Raw genomic sequence first — 23,568 nt, 5'->3', positions numbered from 1 at the left:
AGAAATGACCCAGCCATTAGATAGTGGAATAATGCACAGCAGTTGAGTCCAGAAAATCCTTCAAGCTCTAAATCTGCTCCTACCTGTAAGTAACAATTTTGTTTTCATAGGCTGAGCCCTACAGGGTGGAATCACAAACAGCTTGTGACTTTAAAACTGGTTTGAGATGCAAAAGATTTGTTACAGGTAGATAACTTTTCTCTGTAACACTTTCAACTTTTGCTGGCAGTGGAAGTTTCATCTAATTGATGTAGAGGCGTATTCAGACCTGATTGAGGCTAGTTTTAGAAGTGTTAAGGGTTGTGCACTAGAGGTGGACTGAGAAGAGATCTGATGACCTTCCTTTATATTACTTGCAGGCCTCCTGCTACCTGAAGCAAACCAAATACAAGGAAGCGGAAACTCTGTACAAGGAGATCCTGACTCGCGCCCACGTCAAGGAGTTTGGCTCTGTAGATGGTAAGTTTGAATAGATACTGCTTTCAGGTGAACCTCATGCATGTCTCCTCTCCTGACTTGGGCCCACATCAAGGAGTTCAGCTCTGTAGACGATATGTTTGAATAGATACTGCTTTCAGCTGAACCTCATGATTCGTGCCCACGTCAAGGAGTTGGGCTCTGTAGACGTTATGTTTGAATAGATACTGCTTTCGGGTGAACCTCATGCATGTCTCCTAGCGCAAAAGAACTGCACCACCCACTCTGCTCTGCTTCGTTGTTTATCCCAGTACTAGCGGGTGGGTTGTTTATCACCTCTGTGGCAACAGGACAGTAGCTGTTGTCTAGTCATTCCAGCATGCTTCCAGAATCCTTCATGAATTCTTTGTCTTTTTCATTCTTCCTGCTCTGTCTCTTTGCTTGTGTCCTCTTTCCAGTCTCTTTGCTTTTATCCGAGTCCACTGTTTACACTTTAGTATCAGTTGCTTCTCTCGTCCTCATGTGTTACTTGTACCTTAATATCATAACATTTGTATTTTTTTCACATTCTAGCCAATATCTCTGCCTTTTCAGGGTGTCAGGAATGTGGCATTGATGCCTTACAAAATGTCTAATTCAAGAAATGCCAAGTTTACACCTTAACCCTTCTGCTGGGATGCCTGAAATTTCATAGCCTGCGGCACACAGTGTTGCAAACAAAAGATTTTCACAGCTGGCCTTTGAATTTTTCTTCTGCACGTTGAATCAGTGAATGATCGTTGTGTCTTTTGGTGTAAGTGACGTTATTGTTATCTTTAACCACCTGCAGATGACCACAAGCCCATATGGATGCATGCTGAGGAGCGGGAAGAGATGAGCAAGGTAAGACCTATGAGGACGCTGCCAGTAGCATCTTCCGGATTCTCAGCGACAGTGGGGTGAACGGCAGCTCTGGCCACTAAGGGCCATATGTACGAACACTTTTTCCCATAGACACACAATCGGTAAAAACCTTTGCTACATCGGGCCCTAAATGAGCAATTAGAAGTGGGAGGGAGAGAAAGTTCATGCTTAAAAGTCATATCTCCACTCATGAAAGCATCGTTTCTTAAAGGTGAAATAGAAACTCATTCAGCTGGATACTTCTAACCCTGGATTCCTCTCCTTTAGACTGTCCGCAAGCGCCGAACTGTATCCAGAACTTTTTTCAGCATAGCCCCTGTGGTCTAGTAGGTGGCATTGTCCCGCTCTGCGTCGTTTCCACTCCACCCCGGAAGTGACGACTGGAGGCGTATATAGGGCGCATCTGAGCATGTTGACATCAGTTCCTTTTCTTTTTTGAACTACCTCCTAACTTTTTCTCATCAGTTAACACGTTTTTTTCATTTAACCTATCTTTACAGTGTGCATAGGAATATGTCTGCTCCTAAAACTACATACTTAAAGTCTGTAGGGACTGTTGCAAACTGTTGTATACGACAGGTCCTCAAGAGGTTTGTCTCTTGTGTTTAAGGTCGTGCCATCACTCCAGGTTGTGTAAGGTGTGTGCCCTGATGAACCTGAAGGCAATTAGGACCGTGAAACTAAGCTTTACGCCTCTGAACACTGACGTTGGTCAACATAAGGGCTGCGCCTGTTCGAAGTCAAGGATGCAGATCTGGTCACATAACGGGTTGTAGTTGTTGTGTAAGTCTTCAGGCTAGTCAAAATCCAAAAAGAAACACAAGAAGTCCAAGTGGGTTTCGTCCCAGCCTCGGCACTCTCCGTCTGAGAAGTCACAAGGACACACATTCCCCACGGTCTCGCTCATTGTTCCCTCTTGAAGAGCTGACTCTATAGCTGATTCAGATGCACCCCAAATTCCTGGGTCAGTCGGTGTTGTCACAACCTTTTGAGGAGTTGGAAGAGTTCAATAAGGCTGTACTCCTCTTCAGCACCCTACCAGGCTCCTGAGGCATGTATGTTGGCCCCATGGGTTCACAGAGGCTGGCAGGTCCACCTTCCGACCATATGTGCCTCCTGAACCCACTTCAGGTTCAACTCCCAACTCCAGTACAGACTCCGTGCCTGGCACTACAGTTCATGCTGGTTCTTGCAACATCGACTCCAGATGAAGAGGTCAGTCCCATAGCTCTGTCCAACTCCAAGCCAAATGTGTCTCAGTCTAAGCCCCCATACTCTCTCACTGTAGTAAGACAGCACCTTTGTATAGCCAATATCAACAATTGCACCCCTGTCGAGGCATCGTTAGGGATTTTCCCTTTAGACAGCATTAAGGCCCAGCACCCCAACAACAACAACAGCCTCCCCAGTCTGTTGAAGATTGGGGTGGGAGATCTGGCAGACAGAGTCCAGGACAGCAGGGGCAATGCGTTTCCCAGTCCCCAGCCACTTAGATCTCCAATCCCTCAATTGCTTCCTGTGGAAGAACAAATTGAAGATGTTCACTCTGGTCCATTTTCTATCTGCCAAGAAACCAGGAAACTTTGGATGGTGGTGTTGTGCCTGCAGGACGCCTATTTCCATACCCCCTGCCCCGCAGGCCCACAGATGCTACCTGTGGTTCAAGGTAGGCCAGGAGCATTTTCAGTTAGCCATACTCCTCAGCAGTACCTTTCTGGAGAAGTTGATGCATGTTGGCACAGAATACCTTCAGAGGTTAGGGGTACTAATCTTCCCCTACCTGGCCAACTGGCTCTTTAAAGCAGGCTTTCCACTGTCATGGACCACTTCAAGGTGACGGCGAACATTGTTGGCGTTCACTGTCAATGTGTGAGGTCCCCAGCCTCCTCCTCCTCCTCAGAGGCTCTCTTTTATTGAAGTCATCCTGAAAGCAGTGGATTTTTTTTAACAACAAGACCAGGACTTTAGAGCTATGATACAGATGCTTAATTCTCAATCCTGGGTCTCCGGTACGATTGCTGAGGCTTCTTGGCCTACTGGCATATTGTATTCTGCTCGTCGACCATGCCTGGTGGCATATGCGGGCTCTACAGCAGGATCTAAAGTCTCCATCGGCCCAGCACCAAGGGAACCTGTGAAACTCCATCTTAGTTTCAGAGGAGACGGCAGAGGATCTGGTGTGGCGGCTTCTTGACAGTAATGGGACCAGTGGCAGACCCCAGTTCCCACCCCACCAAGAACTCACATTGCTAACGGTGTGTTACTGCTGGGTGGTGAAGGTCATCTGTGGGAGGTCTTTTGGGAGCAGCAGAGATCAGACGACTCGGGTCTCTAGAGGAGACACACATCCAAATCAACATGCTGGAATTGTCGGCCATTTACCTGGTGTTTAAAGCCTTCCTGTGGTCCATCAAGGAGAGACTGATTCAGGGTCTCATGCACAACCCCAGGGCCTTTTGGTATTGCAACAGGCAGGGCGATCCTTGGTTCTTTTCCAAGAGGGCTTGTGCCTCTGGATCTCGCTGAATCGTTAATGTATCTCCCTGATCTTACACTTTACTAGGGCAGGCAATCTCAGCTGACTGATCACGAATGGGAGCTACACCTGGAGAATGACTTTGAGTCGTGCTCTCTCCGTTGCTGGAAGAAGCTCTGTCGCTTCTCCTCCACCGAGAACTCACAATATCAACACTTTTGCACGTAGGACCTCCCAAGAAGGATCTCTCTCTCCGAGCCGCATTCTGCCTAGAGTTTATCACGGACTCATGCATGCCTTCCTGCTGCTAACTCTCCAGACCTGAGTTTTGAAGACCAGGAATGACCAGCCCAAATCCTCCTCGTGGCTCAGGATTGTACCAGGAGGATGTACCCGGAACCTCTGGGCATGAGCATCTGTCCTCCAATCAGGCTACAGCGTTAGGAGGATCTTACGTTGCAGCAGCAGAGTAGGGTCTTGCGCATGCTCAGTCTACTCCTCCGCACGTGGAGATTGAGTGATGGCAGTGGACTGCATTCAGGCGAGCTCCCAAGGTAGTATATGTTATCCTTGCAGTCAGGGATCCTACAAAATCTGTGTATGCCGGACACTGTAGCAAGTGTGCGGCTTCTTGTGGCGCCCATACCATGGATCTGGTTTAGGCTAAACATTTGGATGTGCTATTGTTTGCTCTGTCCAGAAGGACTTGCAGTGGCACTGGTAATCAAGATTTGTTGCCCTTTCAACATTGTGCATTTGCCAGACTGACCGTCGTCGTTCCCTTTGAATCCTGACCCTGAAGATTCTTTCTTATTGCAGTAACCTCGGCTTGTCGTAGGAGTGAGCTCCAAGCTCTTAGTCCGGCCGCCTAACACGGTCATCCTTCCTTTCTTCCTTTCAGTCAGTCACACTTCCAGCATTCTTTGCTACACCTTGAAAAATCAGGGGAAATGTCTCGGTTTCGACCCCAATAGATCGCTCATCTCTTACACTGATGGTGCCTAAGACCATTGGGTGTACGATCACCTTATTTTGGGGTTCTCCAAGGCAAAAAAAGGCAAAACAGTGAAGAAATAGACTTTTTCCCTAGATTAAGATCAGCTACATAATAGCAAAAAGCAGTCTCCAGAAGGGTTGAGGGCCCGTTCCTCCAGAACCAAAGCTGCTACCACTGTACTAGGACGTGGAGTGTCTGTCCTGGATATTTGTGGGGCAGCAACAAGGCATCAGCGCACATGTTCACAAAGCCCTTCTGCCTTGACTGCTACGCCTGATGGGAAGAGCATTTTGTGCGTTCGGTCCTGCAGGACTTCTTTGTCTGAGTCATTCCACAGACCCACCGCAAGGGTGGCTCTGCTCTGGAATCTAATCAAAAGGTAAGAAGTATCCATCATTCGGTGTTGACTTTCTGGTGGGTCTTATTAACCCCAGATTCCACATCAGCCTCCCAGTTTGGTGGAATGTACTCTTTTCCATGTAAAAAGTTCCCAAATTAGAAATCTGCACTTGTGTTGCGAACAGTTAAATATCGGCCTCTGCATTTGAGGGCGTGGATGCTGTCCAGAAAGAAACTGATGTCATTGCATTTGGATGCTGCCTATATGCATCGCCAGTCGTCACTTCCATGGGGAGAAGAGCCGCATGATGCCACTACTTGAGCGCAGGGGCAATGCTGATAAATCTTCCGGATCACGTTTGGTATTTGGAGATGCTCTAAAGGTGAGGAATCTGTGGTTAAAGTATCCTTCCGAAAAAGCGTTATTGAAGATAAGTAACTTGTTCTTCAAGAAACCCTGCTAGGAACTCCAGCCAGCTCTTTGAAGTAAACTGCTCTGTTCCCATTGCACCTTACTGTAAAATGTTGTCCTAGGTGGCCGTCGGGGCCTTTGGCTACAGCTGCTGGGCTGAGATGCACATATATGATGCTTTTCAGATAATATGGGGGTGATATTGATTTGCTGGTCCTCTTGTTTGTGCCTCACGGGACTGTTTTCTGGTGCTGTCCTACTTCTTGGTATTTCGTGGTACCCCACTTTCCATCTCCGGTGGCCTTCTCTCTTGGCACCCTGCTTTCTACTCCCAGGTTTTCCCCGGTGTAGGAAGTTGGCTCTGTATGTGCTATTTCAAAGTAAGGAATAGCATGCACAGAGTCCAAGGGTTCCCCTTAGAGGTAAAATAGTGGTAAAAATAGATAATACTAATGCTCTATTTTGTGGTAGTGTGGTCGAGCAGTAGGCTTATCCAAGGAGTAGTGTTAAGCATTTGTTGTACATACACATAGACAATAAATGAGGTACACACACTCAGAGACAAATCCAGCCAATAGGTTTTGTTATAGAAAAATATCTTTTCTTAGTTTATTTTAAGAACCACAGGTTCAAATTTAACATGTAATATCTTGTTTGAAAGGTATTGCAGGTAAGTACATTAGGAACTTTGAATCATTTCAATTGCATGTATACTTTTCAAGTTATTCACAAATAGCTACTTTAAAAGTGGACACTTAGTGCAATTTTCACAGTTCCTGGGGGAGGTAAGTTTTTGTTAGTTTTACCAGGTAAGTAAGACACTTACAGGGTTCAGTTCTTGGTCCAAGGTAGCCCACCGTTGGGGGTTCAGAGCAACCCCAAAGTTACCACACCAGCAGCTCAGGGCCGGTCAGGTGCAGAGTTCAAAGTGGTGCCCAAAACGCATAGGCTTCAATGGAGAGAAGGGGGTGCCCCGGTTCCAGTCTGCCAGCAGGTAAGTACCCGCGTCTTCGGAGGGCAGACCAGGGGGGTTTTGTAGGGCACCGGGGGGGACACAAGCCCACACAGAAATTTCACCCTCAGCGGCGCGGGGGCGGCCGGGTGCAGTGTTAGAACAAGCGTCGGGTTTGCAATGGAAGTCAATGAGAGATCAAGGGATCTCTTCAGTGCTGCAGGCAGGCAAGGGGGGGCTTCCTCGGGGAAACCTCCACTTGGGCAAGGGAGAGGGACCCCTGGGGGTCACGTCTGCAGTGAAAGTCCGGTCCTTCAGGTCCTGGGGGCTGCGGGTGCAGGGTCTTTTCCAGGCGTCGGGACTTAGGTTTCAGAGAGTCGCGGTCAGGGGAAGCCTCGGGATTCCCTCTGCAGGCGGCGCTGTGGGGGCTCAGGGGGGACAGGTTTTGGTACTCACAGTCGTAGAGTAGTCCGGGGGTCCTCCCTGAGGTGTTGGTTCTCCACCAGCCGAGTCGGGGTCGCCGGGTGCAGTGTTGCAAGTCTCACGCTTCTTGCGGGGAGATTGCAGGGTTCTTTAAAGCTGCTCCTTTGGGTAAAGTTGCAGTCTTTTTGGAGCAGGTCCGCTGTCCTCGGGAGTTTCTTGTCGTCGTCGAAGCAGGGCAGTCCTCAGAGGATGCAGAGGTCGCTGGTCCCTTTGGAAGGCGTCGCTGGAGCAGAGTTCTTTGGAAGGCAGGAGACAGGCCGGTGAGTTTCTGGAGCCAAGGCAGTTGTTGTCTTCTGGTCTTCCTCTGCAGGGGTTTTCAGCTAGGCAGTCCTTCTTCTTGTTGTTGCAGGAATCTAGTTTCTAGGTTCAGGGAGAGCCCTTTAATACTAAATTTAAGGGCGTGTTTAGGTCTGGGGGGTTAGTAGCCAATGGCTACTAGCCCTGAGGGTGAGTACACCCTCTTTGTGCCTCCTCCCAAGGGGAGGGGGTCACATCCCTAATCCTATTGGGGGAATCCTCCATCTGCAAGATGGAGGATTTCTAAAAGTTAGAGTCACCTCAGCTCAGGACACCTTAGGGGCTGTCCTGACTGGCCAGTGACTCCTCCTTGTTATTCTCATTATTTTCTCCGGCCTTGCCGCCAAAAGTGGGGGCCGGGGCCGGAGGGGGCGGGCAACTCCACTAGCTGGAGTGTCCTGCGGTGCTGTGACAAAGGGGTGAGCCTTTGAGGCTCACCGCCAGGTGTTACAGCTCCTGCCTGGGGGAGGTGTTAGCATCCCCACCCAGTGCAGGCTTTGTTACTGGCCTCAGAGTGACAAAGGCACTCTCCCCATGGGGCCAGCAACATGTCTCTAGTGTGGCAGGCTGCTGGAACCAGTCAGCCTACACAGATAGTCGGTTAAGTTTCAGGGGGCACCTCTAAGGTGCCCTCTGTGGTGTATTTTACAATAAAATGTACACTGGCATCAGTGTGCATTTATTGTGCTGAGAAGTTTGATACCCAACTTCCCAGTTTTCAGTGTAGCCATTATGGTGCTGTGGAGTTCGTGTAAAACAGACTCCCAGACCATATACTCTTATGGCTACCCTGCACTTACAATGTCTAAGGTTTTGCTTAGACACTGTAGGGGCACAGTGCTCATGCACTGGTACCCTCACCTAGGGTATAGTGCACCCTGCCTTAGGGCTGTAAGGCCTGCTAGAGGGGTGTCTTACCTATACTGCATAGGCAGTGAGAGGTTGGCATGGCACCCTGAGGGGAGTGCCATGTCGACTTACTCATTTTGTTCTCACTAGCACACACAAGCTGGTAAGCAGTGTGTCTGTGCTGAGTGAGGGGTCTCTTAGGGTGGCATAATACATGCTGCAGCCCTTAGAGACCTTCCCTGGCATCAGGGCCCTTGGTACCAGAGGTACCAGTTACAAGGGACTTATCTGGATGCCAGGGTGTGCCAATTGTGGAATCAAAAGTACAGGTTAGGGAAAGAACACTGGTGCTGGGGCCTGGTTAGCAGGCCTCGGCACACTTTCAATTCAAAACATAGCATCAGCAAAGGCAAAAAGTCAGGGGGTAACCATGCCAAGGAGGCATTTCCTTACACCCGGGTACCAGCGGGTGCTGTGCTTTCTGCTTTTCTGCTTTTTGGCACTGGCTTTCCACTGTTGGCTTTCTCGCTGGTGTCACTAAATGCTCTTACGTTTCTTTGGTTTGGCCCTTACTGTTGCCTGACAGTCCTTCTTAGTTTAGTTTCCTGGTTTGTTAAGGGGGCACTGCAGCTGCTTGTGGGAGGTACCTCAGGGTCTGGGTTGAAACAAAGAGTTCGATGGCATCTGTCGCTGTAGATACACATGTTGTGCATAGCCCGCCATCTGGTGTTGGGTCGGAGTGTTACAAGTTGTTTTTCTTCGAAGAAGTCTTTCGAGTCACGGGACCGAGTGACTCCTCCTTTTGTCTCCATTGCGCATGGGCGTCGACTCCATCTTCGATTGTTTTCTTTCCGCCATCGGGTTCGGACGTGTTCCTGTCGCTCTGAGTTTCGGAACGGAAAGTTAGCTAACTATCGGAAGATTACGTCGGTATTGTTGCGTTCGGGATCGGCTTAGATAGAATCTACACCGCATCGAAGTTTGAAGAGCTCCGGTGCCCTTCGGGGTAGCTTTCGATCCCCCGTCGGGGCCTGGTCGGCCCGACCGCGTGTCAGACAACGCAGATGGAACGGACCCCGTTTCGTTTCTGTCCCAAATGCCACAACAAATACCCGTATTCAGACCAACATTTGGTCTGTAACCTGTGCCTGTCGCCTGAGCACAGTGAAGAGACTTGCGAGGCCTGTCGTGCGTTCCGGTCCCGAAAGACACTCCGTGACCGTCGAGCCAGAAGACTTCAGATGGCGTCCACGCCGACAGCACACCGAGAGTTCGAGGAACAAGAGGAGGAAGAAGCCTTCTCGATCCACGAATCGGACTCCGAGGAATTCGACGATCAAAGAACTGTGAGTAAGACGTCGAAGGCAACACACAAGAAAAGTGACAAGGCCCAGGGGACGCCACTGCCACCAGGCCATGGCTCGACCCATAAATTCGGTGACCGACCGTCGGCACCGAAAAAGGCCGAAACAGTGCCGAGATCGTCCGACTCCGGTCGAGACACCGGCACGCAGCCTGCTCGGGACCGAGACAGTGCTGCTGAAAAAGATCGATGCCGAGATAGCGGTGCCGAAACGGCTCGACGCCGAGACAGTGGCACCGAGGAAGATCGACGCCGAGAGGTTTCGACTCCAAAAAAGAAAAAAGTCACCTCGGAGCCGAAAAAGAGTACAGACAGGGTTTCGGTGCCAAAACGAGCCGCAACCGACCCAGTTACCGGTTCCTATTCAGAGGAGCAATCACTGTCCTCTCAGATGCGAAAGCATAGATTTGAGGAAGAGTTGCAATCCACCGAAGTGGACCATACGCAGAAACGTATTTTCATACAGGAAGGAACAGGGAAAATAAGCACCCTTCCCCCAATTAGGAGAAAAAGGAGACTGGAGTTTCAAACAGACCAAGCACCACAAACAAAAATGGTGAAAAAGGTAACTCCGCCACCCTCTCCTCCACCTGTAACTAACGTTACACCAGCACGAACTCCATCACATTCCCCGGCTCACACCACCGCGAGCCAAGGTGACCAGGACCAAGACGCTTGGGACTTATACGACGCCCCAGTGTCGGACAACAGTCCAGAGGCGTATCCCACAAAGCCCTCACCACCAGAAGACAGCACGGCTTATTCACAAGTGGTGGCTAGAGCGGCAGAGTTCCACAACGTAAACCTCCACTCAGAACCAGTCGAGGATGACTTCTTATTCAACACCCTCTCCTCCACCCACAGCTCCTACCAAAGCTTGCCTATGCTCCCAGGAATGCTTCGGCACGCAAAGGAAATCTTCAAGGAGCCGGTCAAGAGTAGGGCAATAACACCAAGGGTGGAAAAGAAATATAAAGCACCTCCCACAGACCCTGTTTTCATCACCACACAGCTGCCACCAGATTCCGTCGTAGTAGGAGCAGCTCGCAAGAGAGCCAACTCCCACACATCTGGGGATGCACCACCCCCAGATAAAGAGAGCCCCAAGTTCGATGCAGCCGGGAAGAGAGTCGCAGCACAGGCTGCAAACCAGTGGCGCATCGCTAACTCCCAAGCACTACTTGCGCGCTATGACAGAGCCCATTGGGACGAGATGCAACACCTCATTGAGCATCTACCCAAGGAACTACAAAAGAGGGCGAAGCAGGTGGTTGAGGAAGGACAGAACATATCTAATAATCAGATACGCTCCTCTATGGACGCAGCGGACACAGCTGCGAGAACAATTAACACATCTGTGACTATAAGAAGGCACGCATGGCTACGAACGTCTGGTTTTAAACCAGAGATACAGCAGGCAGTGCTCAATATGCCATTCAATGAAAAACAACTGCTCGGACCAGAGGTGGACACGGCAATTGAGAAACTGAAAAAGGACACTGACACTGCTAAAGCCATGGACGCGCTCTACTCCCCGCAGAGCAGAGGCACTTACAGCACCTTCCGCAAGACCACCTCTAGAGGGGGGCTTCGGGGTCAGGCCACACAAGCCAGCACCTCACAGACAACACCGTCCAGCTACCAGGGACAGTACAGGGGAGGCTTTCGGGGCCAATACAGAGGGCAATTCCCTAGGAATAGAGGAAAATTTCAAAGCCCCAAAACCCCTACAACCAAGCAGTGACTCACATGTCACTCATCCCCTCCACACAACACCAGTGGGGGGAAGAATAGGTCATTATTACAAAGCATGGGAGGAAATAACTACAGACACTTGGGTCTTAGCAATTATCCAACATGGTTATTGCATAGAATTCCTACAATTCCCTCCAAACATACCACCAAAAGCACAGAATGTATCACAACAACATTCCGAACTTCTGGAGATAGAAGTTCAAGCATTATTGCAAAAGAACGCAATAGAACTAGTACCAAAGACACAAATAAACACAGGAGTTTATTCACTGTACTTCCTAATACCAAAAAAGGACAAAACACTGAGACCAATCCTAGACCTCAGAACACTAAACACCTACATCAAATCAGACCACTTTCACATGGTCACGCTACAAGAGGTGTTACCATTGCTAAAGCAACAGGACTACCTGACATCCTTAGATCTCAAAGACGCGTATTTCCACATACCAATACATCAGTCGCACAGGAAATACCTCAGGTTTGTATTCAAAGGAATACATTACCAATTCAAAGTATTGCCTTTTGGTTTAACAACTGCGCCAAGAGTCTTTACAAAATGTCTAGCAGTAGTGGCTGCACACATCAGAAGGCAGCAGATACACGTATTCCCGTATCTAGACGACTGGCTAATCAAGACCAACTCACTGACAAAGTGCTCACACCACACAAATCAGGTCATACAAACCCTCTACAAACTCGGTTTCACCATCAACTATGCAAAATCACACATTCTGCCGTGCAAAGTACAACAATACCTAGGAGCCATAATAGACACAACAAAAGGATTAGCCACTCCAAGTCCACAGAGAATTCAAACTTTCAACAAGATCATACAACGCATGTATCCAACACAAAGAATACAAGCAAAAATGATATTACAACTCCTAGGCATGATGTCCTCATGTATAGCCATTGTCCCAAACGCAAGACTGCACATGAGGCCCTTACAACAGTGCCTAGCATCACAATGGTCACAAGCACAGGGTCACCTTCTAGATCTGGTGTTGATAGACCGCCAAACATACCTCTCGCTTCTATGGTGGAACAGTATAAATTTAAACAAAGGGCAGCCTTTCCAAGACCCAGTGCCACAATACGTAATAACGACAGATGCTTCCATGACGGGGTGGGGAGCACACCTCGATCAACACAGCATACAAGGACAATGGGACGTACATCAAACAAAACTGCACATAAATCACCTGGAACTGCTAGCAGTTTTTCAAGCACTAAAAGTATTCCAACCAATCATAACTCACAAGTACATTCTTGTCAAAACAGACAACATGACAACAATGTATTATCTAAACAAACAGGGGGGGACACACTCACTGCAGCTGAGCCTTCTAGCACAAAAGATATGGCGCTGGGCAATTCACAACCACGTTCGCCTAATAGCACAGTTTATTCCGGGGATCCAGAATCAACTTGCAGACAATCTCTCTCGAGATCACCAACAGGTCCACGAATGGGAAATTCACCCCCAAATTCTAAACACTTACTTCAAACTTTGGGGAACACCTCAAATAGACTTATTTGCAACAAAGGAGAACGCAAAATGCCAAAACTTCGCATCCAGATACCCACACAGGCAGTCTCAAGGCAATGCCCTATGGATGAACTGGTCAGGGATATTTGCGTACGCTTTTCCCCCTCTCCCTCTCCTTCCATATCTAGTAAACAAATTGAGTCAAAACAAACTCAAACTCATACTGATAGCACCAACATGGGCAAGGCAACCTTGGTACACAACACTGCTAGACTTATCAGTAGTACCCCACGTCAAGTTGCCCAACAGGCCAGATCTGTTAACACAACACAAACAACAGATCAGGCATCCAAACCCAGCATCGCTGAATCTAGCAATCTGGCTCCTGAAATCCTAGAATTCAGACACTTAAACCTCACACAAGAATGTATGGAAGTCATAAAGCAAGCTAGAAGACCATCCACTAGACACTGCTATGCAAGCAAATGGAAAAGGTTTGTTTGCTACTGCCATCAGAATCAAATTCAACCATTACACGCATCTCCAAAGGATGTAGTGGGCTACTTGCTACACTTACAAAAATCGAACCTGGCCTTCTCTTCCATTAAAATACACCTCGCAGCAATATCTGCATACCTGCAGATTACCTGTAAGGAAATGCCTCCTTGGCATGGTTGCCCCCTGACTTTTTGCCTTTGCTGATGCTATGTTTACAATTGAAAGTGTGCTGAGGCCTGCTAACCAGGCCCCAGCACCAGTGTTCTTTCCCTAACCTGTACTTTTGTATCCACAATTGGCAGACCCTGGCATCCAGATAAGTCCCTTGTAACTGGTACTTCTAGTACCAAGGGCCCTGATGCCAAGGAAGGTCTCTAAGGGCTGCAGCATGTCTTATGCCACCCTGGAGACCTCTCACTCAGCACAGACACCCTGCTTGCCAGCTTGTGTGTGCTAGTGAGGACAAAACGAGTAAGTCGACATGGCACTCCCCTCAGGGTGCCATGCCAGCCTCTCACTGCCTATGCAGTATAGGTAAGCCACCCCTCTAGCAGGCCTTACAGCCCTAAGGCAGGGTGCACTATACCATAGGTGAGGGTACCAGTGCATGAGCATGGTACCCCTACAGTGTCTAAACAAAACCTTAGACATTGTAAGTGCAGGGTAGCCATAAGAGTATATGGTCTGGGAGTCTGTCAAACACGAACTCCACAGCACCATAATGGCTACACTGAAAACTGGGAAGTTTGGTATCAAACTTCTCAGCACAATAAATGCACACTGATGCCAGTGTACATTTTATTGTAAAATACACCACAGAGGGCACCTTAGAGGTGCCCCCTGAAACTTAACCGACTATCTGTGTAGGCTGACTAGTTTTAGCAGCCTGCCACAAACCGAGACATGTTGCTGGCCCCATGGGGAGAGTGCCTTTGTCACTCTGAGGCCAGTAACAAAGCCTGCACTGGGTGGAGATGCTAACACCTCCCCCAGGCAGGAATTGTCACACCTGGCGGTGAGCCTCAAAGGCTCACCTCCTTTGTGCCAACCCAGCAGGACACTCCAGCTAGTGGAGTTGCCCGCCCCCTCCGGCCAGGCCCCACTTTTGGCGGCAAGGCCGGAGAAAATAATGAGAAAAACAAGGAGGAGTCACTGGCCAGTCAGGACAGCCCCTAAGGTGTCCTGAGCTGAGGTGACTCTAACTTTTAGAAATCCTCCATCTTGCAGATGGAGGATTCCCCCAATAGGGTTAGGATTGTGTCCCCCTCCCCTTGGGAGGAGGCACAAAGAGGGTGTACCCACCCTCAGGGCTAGTAGCCATTGGCTACTAACCCCCCAGACCTAAACACGCCCTTAAATTTAGTATTTAAGGGCTACCCTGAACCCTAGAAAATTAGATTCCTGCAACTACAAGAAGAAGGACTGCCCAGCTGAAAACCCCTGCAGCGGAAGACCAGAAGACGACAACTGCCTTGGCTCCAGAAACTCACCGGCCTGTCTCCTGCCTTCCAAAGATCCTGCTCCAGCGACGCCTTCCAAAGGGACCAGCGACCTCGACATCCTCTGAGGACTGCCCCTGCTTCGAAAAGACAAGAAACTCCCGAGGACAGCGGACCTGCTCCAAGAAAAGCTGCAACTTTGTTTCCAGCAGCTTTAAAGAACCCTGCAAGCTCCCCGCAAGAAGCGTGAGACTTGCAACACTGCACCCGGTGACCCCGACTCGGCTGGTGGAGATCCGACACCTCAGGAGGGACCCCAGGACTACTCTGATACTGTGAGTACCAAAACCTGCCCCCCCTGAGCCCCCACAGCGCCGCCTGCAGAGGGAATCCCGAGGCTTCCCCTGACCGCGACTCTTTGAACCTAAAGTCCCGACGCCTGGGAGAGACCCTGCACCCGCAGCCCCCAGGACCTGAAGGACCGGACTTTCACTGGAGAAGTGACCCCCAGGAGTCCCTCTCCCTTGCCCAAGTGGAGGTTTCCCCGAGGAATCCCCCCCTTGCCTGCCTGCAGCGCTGAAGAGATCCCGAGATCTCTCATAGACTAACATTGCGAACCCGACGCTTGTTTCTACACTGCACCCGGCCGCCCCCGCGCCGCTGAGGGTGAAATTTCTGTGTGGACTTGTGTCCCCCCCGGTGCCCTACAAAACCCCCCTGGTCTGCCCTCCGAAGACGCGGGTACTTACCTGCAAGCAGACCGGAACCGGGGCACCCCCTTCTCTCCATTCTAGCCTATGTGTTTTGGGCACCACTTTGAACTCTGCACCTGACCGGCCCTGAGCTGCTGGTGTGGTGACTTTGGGGTTGCTCTGAACCCCCAACGGTGGGCTACCTTGGACCAAGAACTAAGCCCTGTAAGTGTCTTACTTACCTGGTTAACCTAACAAATACTTACCTCCCCTAGGAACTGTGAAAATTGCACTAAGTGTCCACTTTTAAAACAGCTATTTGTCAATAACTTGAAAAGTATACATGCAATTTTGATGATTTGAAGTTCCTAAAGTACTTACCTGCAATACCTTTCGAATGAGATATTACATGTAGAATTTGAACCTGTGGTTCTTAAAATAAACTAAGAAAAGATATTTTTCTATATAAAAACCTAGTGGCTGGATTTGTCTCTGAGTGTGTGTACCTCATTTATTGTCTATGTGTATGTACAACAAATGCTTAACACTACTCCTTGGATAAGCCTACTGCTCGACCACACTACCACAAAATAGAGCATTAGTATTATCTATTTTTACCACTATTTTACCTCTAAGGGGAACCCTTGGACTCTGTGCATGCTATTCCTTACTTTGAAATAGCACATACAGAGCCAACTTCCTACATTGGTGGATCAGCGGTGGGGTACAAGACTTTGCATTTGCTGGACTACTCAGCCAATACCTGATCACACGACAAATTCCAAAATTGTCATTAGAAATTGATTTTTGCAATTTGAAAAGTTTTCTAAATTCTTAAAAGACCTGCTAGGGCCTTGTGTTAGATCCTGTTTAGCATTTCTTTTAGAGTTTAAAAGTTTGTAAAAGTTTGAATTAGATTCTAGAACCAGTTGTAGATTCTTAAAAAGTATTCCAACTTTTAGAAGCAAAATGTCTAGCACAGATGTGACTGTGGTGGAACTCGACACCACACCTTACCTCCATCTTAAGATGAGGGAGCTAAGGTCACTCTGTAAAATAAAGAAAATAACAATGGGCCCCAAACCTACCAAAATACAGCTCCAGGAGCTTTTGGCAGAGTTTGAAAAGGCCAACCCCTCTGAGGGTGGCAACTCAGAGGAAGAGGATAGTGACTTGGAGGAAAATTCCCCCCTACCAGTCCTATCTAGGGAGAACAGGGTCCCTCAAACCCTGACTCCTAAAATAATAGTCAGAGATGCTGGTTCCCTCACAGGAGAGACCAACACCTCTGAAATCACTGAGGATAGCCCCAGTGAAGAGGACATCCAGTTAGCCAGGATGGCCAAAAGATTGGCTTTGGAAAGACAGATCCTAGCCATAGAGAGGGAAAGACAAGAGATGGGCCTAGGACCCATCAATGGTGGCAGCAACATAAATAGGGTCAGAGATTCTCCTGACATGTTGAAAATCCCTAAAGGGATTGTAACTAAATATGAAGATGGTGATGACATCACCAAATGGTTCACAGCTTTTGAGAGGGCTTGTGTAACCAGAAAAGTGAACAGATCTCACTGGGGTGCTCTCCTTTGGGAAATGTTCACAGGAAAGTGTAGGGATAGACTCCTCACACTCTCTGGAAAAGATGCAGAATCCTATGACCTCATGAAGGGTACCCTGATTGAGGGCTTTGGATTCTCCACTGAGGAGTACAGGATTAGGTTCAGGGGGGCTCAAAAATCCTCGAGCCAGACCTGGGTTGACTTTGTTGACTACTCAGTGAAAACACTAGATGGTTGGATTCAAGGCAGTGGTGTAAGTAATTATGATGGGCTGTACAATTTATTTGTGAAAGAACACCTGTTAAGTAATTGTTTCAATGATAAACTGCATCAGCATCTGGTAGACCGAGGACCAATTTCTCCCCAAAAATTGGGAAAGAAGGCGGACCATTGGGTCAAGACAAGGGTGTCCAAGACTTCAACAGGGGGTGACCAAAAGAAAGGGGTCACAAAGACTCCCCAGGGGAAGGGTGATGAGACAGCCAAAACTAAAAATAGTAAAGAGTCTTCTACAGGCCCCCAAAAACCTGCACAGGAGGGTGGGCCCAGAGCCTCTTCACAAAACAATGGGTACAAGGGTAAAAACTTTGATCCCAAAAAGGCCTGGTGTCATAGCTGTAAACAGCATGGACACCAAACTGGAGACAAGGCCTGTCCCAAGAAAGGTTCCACTCCAAACTCCCATCCAGGTAACACTGGTATGGCTAGTCTCCAAGTGGGATCAACAGTGTGCCCAGAGCAAATCAGGGTCCACACTGAAGCTACTCTAGTTTCTGAGGGTGGGGTGGATTTAGCCACACTAGCTGTCTGGCCGCCTAACATGCAAAAATACAGACAGCAACTCTTAATTAATGGGACTAGAATAGAGGGCCTGAGGGATACAGGTGCCAGTGTCACCATGGTGACAGAGAAACTGGTTTCCCCTGGCCAATACCTGACTGGAAAAACTTACACAGTCACCAACGCTGACAATCAGAAAAAAGTACATCCCATGGCAATGGTTACTTTAGAATGGGGAGGGGTCAATGGCCTGAAACAGGTGGTGGTCTCCTCAAATATCCCAGTGGACTGTCTGCTTGGAAATGACCTGGAGTCCTCAGCATGGGCTGAGGTAGAACTAAAAACCCATGCAGCAATGCTGGGTATCCCTGAACTGGTGTGTGTGAAAACAAGAGCACAGTGCAAGGCACAGGGTGAACAAGTAGAGCTGGAGTCTGGAAGAATGGCCCAGCCTACCAAGAGGAAAGGAAAGTCAGTTGGGAAACCAGCTGCAACACAGCAAAAGAAAGGGAACCTCTCTTCTCAGGAAGAAGTTCTGCCCTCTGAGGGAACTGAGCCTTTGGAGCTTGAACCTTACCAGGTTGAGCTCTTAGGCCCAGGGGGACCCTCAAGGGAGGAGCTGTGTAAGGGACAAGAAACCTGTCCCTCTCTTGAAGGCCTTAGGCAGCAAGCTGCTGAAGAGTCCAAAGGCAAGAAAAATGGAACGCATAGGGTCTATTGGGAAGATGGACTCCTGTACACTGAGGCCAGAGACCCCAAACCTGGTGCCACTAGGAGAGTGGTAGTGCCTCAGCTGTTCAGAGAGTTCATCCTAACATTGGCCCATGACATTCCCCTTGCTGGACATTTGGGACAAACCAAGACGTGGGAGAGGTTAGTCAACCACTTCTACTGGCCCAATATGTCCAACATGGTTAAGGAGTTTTGCCTCTCCTGCCCCACCTGTCAAGCCAGTGGTAAGACAGGTGGGCATCCAAAGGCCCCCCTCATTCCACTTCCAGTGGTGGGTGTTCCCTTTGAAAGAGTGGGTGTGGACATAGTTGGTCCACTAGAACCTCCCACAGCCTCAGGAAATATGTATATCCTGGTAGTAGTGGATCATGCTACCAGGTATCCTGAAGCTATTCCCCTTAGGTCGACTACTGCCCCTGCAGTAGCCAAGGCCCTCATTGGTATCTTTACCAGAGTGGGTTTCCCTAAGGAGGTGGTGTCTGACAGAGGTACCAACTTCATGTCAGCATACCTAAAGCACATGTGGAATGAGTGTGGAGTGACTTATAAATTCACTACACCATACCATCCACAAACTAATGGCTTGGTTGAGAGATTCAACAAGACATTAAAAGGCATGATCATGGGGCTCCCAGAAAAACTCAAAAGGAGATGGGATGTCCTCTTGCCATGTCTGCTTTTCGCTTACAGAGAGGTGCCACAGAAGGGAGTAGGATTCTCACCCTTTGAACTTCTGTTTGGTCATCCTGTAAGGGGACCACTTGCCCTTGTTAAAGAAGGCTGGGAGAGACCTCTCCATGAGCCTAAACAGGACATAGTGGACTATGTACTTGGCCTTCGCTCTAGAATGGCAGAGTACATGGAAAAGGCAACCAAAAACCTTGAGGCCAGCCAACAGCTCCAGAAGTTTTGGTATGACCAAAAGGCTGCACTAGTTGAGTTCCAACCAGGGCAGAAAGTCTGGGTTCTGGAGCCTGTGGCTCCCAGGGCACTCCAGGACAAATGGAGTGGCCCTTACCCAGTACTCGAAAGGAAGAGTCAGGTCACCTACCTGGTGGACCTGGGCACAAGCAGGAGCCCCAAGAGGGTGATCCATGTAAACCGCCTTAAGCTCTTCCACGACAGGGCTGATGTCAATCTGTTGATGGTAACAGATGAGGATCAGGAGGCAGAGAGTGAACCTCTCCCTGATCTTCTGTCATCAGACCCAAAAGATGGCACAGTAGATGGAGTGATCTACTCAGACACCCTCTCTGGCCAACAGCAAGCTGATTGTAGGAGAGTCCTGCAACAGTTTCCTGAACTCTTCTCCTTAACCCCTGGTCAGACACACCTGTGTACCCATGATGTGGACACAGGAGACAGCATGCCTGTCAAGAACAAAATCTTTAGACAATCTGACCATGTTAAAGAAAGCATCAAGGTGGAAGTCCACAAGATGCTGGAATTGGGAGTAATTGAGCGCTCTGACAGCCCCTGGGCTAGCCCAGTGGTCTTAGTCCCCAAACCTCACACCAAAGATGGAAAGAAAGAGATGAGGTTTTGTGTGGACTACAGAGGGCTCAATTCTGTCACCAAGACAGATGCCCATCCAATTCCAAGAGCTGATGAGCTCATTGATAAATTAGGTGCTGCCAAATTTCTAAGTACCTTTGACTTGACAGCAGGGTACTGGCAAATAAAAATGGCACCTGGAGCAAAAGAAAAGACAGCATTCTCCACACCTGATGGGCATTATCAGTTTACTGTTATGCCCTTTGGTTTAAAGAATGCCCCTGCCACCTTCCAAAGGTTGGTGAATCAAGTCCTTGCTGGCTTGGAGTCCTTTAGCACAGCTTATCTTGATGATATTGCTGTCTTTAGCTCCACCTGGCAGGATCACCTGGTCCACCTGAGGAAGGTTTTGAAGGCTCTGCAATCTGCAGGCCTCTCTATCAAGGCATCCAAATGCCAGATAGGGCAGGGAACTGTGGTTTACTTGGGCCACCTTGTAGGTGGAGGCCAAGTTCAGCCACTCCAACCCAAGATCCAGACTATTCTGGACTGGGTAGCTCCAAAAACCCAGACTCAAGTCAGGGCATTCCTTGGCTTGACTGGGTATTACAGGAGGTTTGTGAAGGGATATGGATCCATTGTGACAGCCCTCACTGAACTCACCTCCAAGAAAATGCCCAAGAAAGTGAACTGGACTGTGGAATGCCAACAGGCCTTTGACACCCTGAAACAGGCAATGTGCTCAGCACCAGTTCTAAAAGCTCCAGATTATTCTAAGCAGTTCATTGTGCAGACTGATGCCTCTGAACATGGGATAGGGGCAGTTTTGTCCCAAACAAATGATGATGGCCTTGACCAGCCTGTTGCTTTCATTAGCAGGAGGTTACTCCCCAGGGAGCAGCGTTGGAGTGCCATTGAGAGGGAGGCCTTTGCTGTGGTTTGGTCCCTGAAGAAGCTGAGACCATACCTCTTTGGGACTCACTTCCTAGTTCAAACTGACCACAGACCTCTCAAATGGCTGATGCAAATGAAAGGTGAAAATCCTAAACTGTTGAGGTGGTCCATCTCCCTACAGGGAATGGACTTTATAGTGGAACACAGACCTGGGACTGCCCATGCCAATGCAGATGGCCTTTCCAGGTTCTTCCACTTAGAAAATGAAGACTCTCTTGGGAAAGGTTAGTCTCATCCTCTTTCGTTTGGGGGGGGGTTGTGTAAGGAAATGCCTCCTTGGCATGGTTGCCCCCTGACTTTTTGCCTTTGCTGATGCTATGTTTACAATTGAAAGTGTGCTGAGGCCTGCTAACCAGGCCCCAGCACCAGTGTTCTTTCCCTAACCTGTACTTTTGTATCCACAATTGGCAGACCCTGGCATCCAGATAAGTCCCTTGTAACTGGTACTTCTAGTACCAAGGGCCCTGATGCCAAGGAAGGTCTCTAAGGGCTGCAGCATGTCTTATGCCACCCTGGAGACCTCTCACTCAGCACAGACACCCTGCTTGCCAGCTTGTGTGTGCTAGTGAGGACAAAACGAGTAAGTCGACATGGCACTCCCCTCAGGGTGCCATGCCAGCCTCTCACTGCCTATGCAGTATAGGTAAGCCACCCCTCTAGCAGGCCTTACAGCCCTAAGGCAGGGTGCACTATACCATAGGTGAGGGTACCAGTGCATGAGCATGGTACCCCTACAGTGTCTAAACAAAACCTTAGACATTGTAAGTGCAGGGTAGCCATAAGAGTATATGGTCTGGGAGTCTGTCAAACACGAACTCCACAGCACCATAATGGCTACACTGAAAACTGGGAAGTTTGGTATCAAACTTCTCAGCACAATAAATGCACACTGATGCCAGTGTACATTTTATTGTAAAATACACCACAGAGGGCACCTTAGAGGTGCCCCCTGAAACTTAACCGACTATCTGTGTAGGCTGACTAGTTTTAGCAGCCTGCCACAAACCGAGACATGTTGCTGGCCCCATGGGGAGAGTGCCTTTGTCACTCTGAGGCCAGTAACAAAGCCTGCACTGGGTGGAGATGCTAACACCTCCCCCAGGCAGGAATTGTCACACCTGGCGGTGAGCCTCAAAGGCTCACCTCCTTTGTGCCAACCCAGCAGGACACTCCAGCTAGTGGAGTTGCCCGCCCCCTCCGGCCAGGCCCCACTTTTGGCGGCAAGGCCGGAGAAAATAATGAGAAAAACAAGGAGGAGTCACTGGCCAGTCAGGACAGCCCCTAAGGTGTCCTGAGCTGAGGTGACTCTAACTTTTAGAAATCCTCCATCTTGCAGATGGAGGATTCCCCCAATAGGGTTAGGATTGTGTCCCCCTCCCCTTGGGAGGAGGCACAAAGAGGGTGTACCCACCCTCAGGGCTAGTAGCCATTGGCTACTAACCCCCCAGACCTAAACACGCCCTTAAATTTAGTATTTAAGGGCTACCCTGAACCCTAGAAAATTAGATTCCTGCAACTACAAGAAGAAGGACTGCCCAGCTGAAAACCCCTGCAGCGGAAGACCAGAAGACGACAACTGCCTTGGCTCCAGAAACTCACCGGCCTGTCTCCTGCCTTCCAAAGATCCTGCTCCAGCGACGCCTTCCAAAGGGACCAGCGACCTCGACATCCTCTGAGGACTGCCCCTGCTTCGAAAAGACAAGAAACTCCCGAGGACAGCGGACCTGCTCCAAGAAAAGCTGCAACTTCGTTTCCAGCAGCTTTAAAGAACCCTGCAAGCTCCCCGCAAGAAGCGTGAGACTTGCAACACTGCACCCGGCGACCCCGACTCGGCTGGTGGAGATCCGACACCTCAGGAGGGACCCCAGGACTACTCTGATACTGTGAGTACCAAAACCTGCCCCCCCTGAGCCCCCACAGCGCCGCCTGCAGAGGGAATCCCGAGGCTTCCCCTGACCGCGACTCTTTGAACCTAAAGTCCCGACGCCTGGGAGAGACCCTGCACCCGCAGCCCCCAGGACCTGAAGGACCGGACTTTCACTGGAGAAGTGACCCCCAGGAGTCCCTCTCCCTTGCCCAAGTGGAGGTTTCCCCGAGGAATCCCCCCCTTGCCTGCCTGCAGCGCTGAAGAGATCCCGAGATCTCTCATAGACTAACATTGCGAACCCGACGCTTGTTTCTACACTGCACCCGGCCGCCCCCGCGCCGCTGAGGGTGAAATTTCTGTGTGGACTTGTGTCCCCCCCGGTGCCCTACAAAACCCCCCTGGTCTGCCCTCCGAAGACGCGGGTACTTACCTGCAAGCAGACCGGAACCGGGGCACCCCCTTCTCTCCATTCTAGCCTATGTGTTTTGGGCACCACTTTGAACTCTGCACCTGACCGGCCCTGAGCTGCTGGTGTGGTGACTTTGGGGTTGCTCTGAACCCCCAACGGTGGGCTACCTTGGACCAAGAACTAAGCCCTGTAAGTGTCTTACTTACCTGGTTAACCTAACAAATACTTACCTCCCCTAGGAACTGTGAAAATTGCACTAAGTGTCCACTTTTAAAACAGCTATTTGTCAATAACTTGAAAAGTATACATGCAATTTTGATGATTTGAAGTTCCTAAAGTACTTACCTGCAATACCTTTCGAATGAGATATTACATGTAGAATTTGAACCTGTGGTTCTTAAAATAAACT

General features: G+C 49.4%; 1 protein-coding gene across 4 annotated transcripts in view; it reads left to right on the top strand.

The window, feature by feature from the left end:
* KLC4 (kinesin light chain 4) overlaps positions 1-23,568 on the top strand; it is a 364,418-nt gene that overhangs the window by 164,990 nt on the left and 175,860 nt on the right. For all 4 annotated transcript variants that reach the window (XM_069236408.1, XM_069236409.1, XM_069236411.1 and 1 more), the window contains exons 9-10: positions 360-459; positions 1,247-1,299. In XM_069236408.1, coding sequence (XP_069092509.1) covers positions 360-459; positions 1,247-1,299 — 153 coding nt within the window. The remainder of the gene's footprint in view (positions 1-359; positions 460-1,246; positions 1,300-23,568) is intronic.

This window comes from Pleurodeles waltl, chromosome 5 (assembly GCF_031143425.1).
Source record: "Pleurodeles waltl isolate 20211129_DDA chromosome 5, aPleWal1.hap1.20221129, whole genome shotgun sequence".
In the NCBI taxonomy this organism is placed as follows: Eukaryota; Metazoa; Chordata; class Amphibia; order Caudata; family Salamandridae; genus Pleurodeles; species Pleurodeles waltl.
This window is presented reverse-complemented; position numbering and strand designations above follow the sequence as displayed.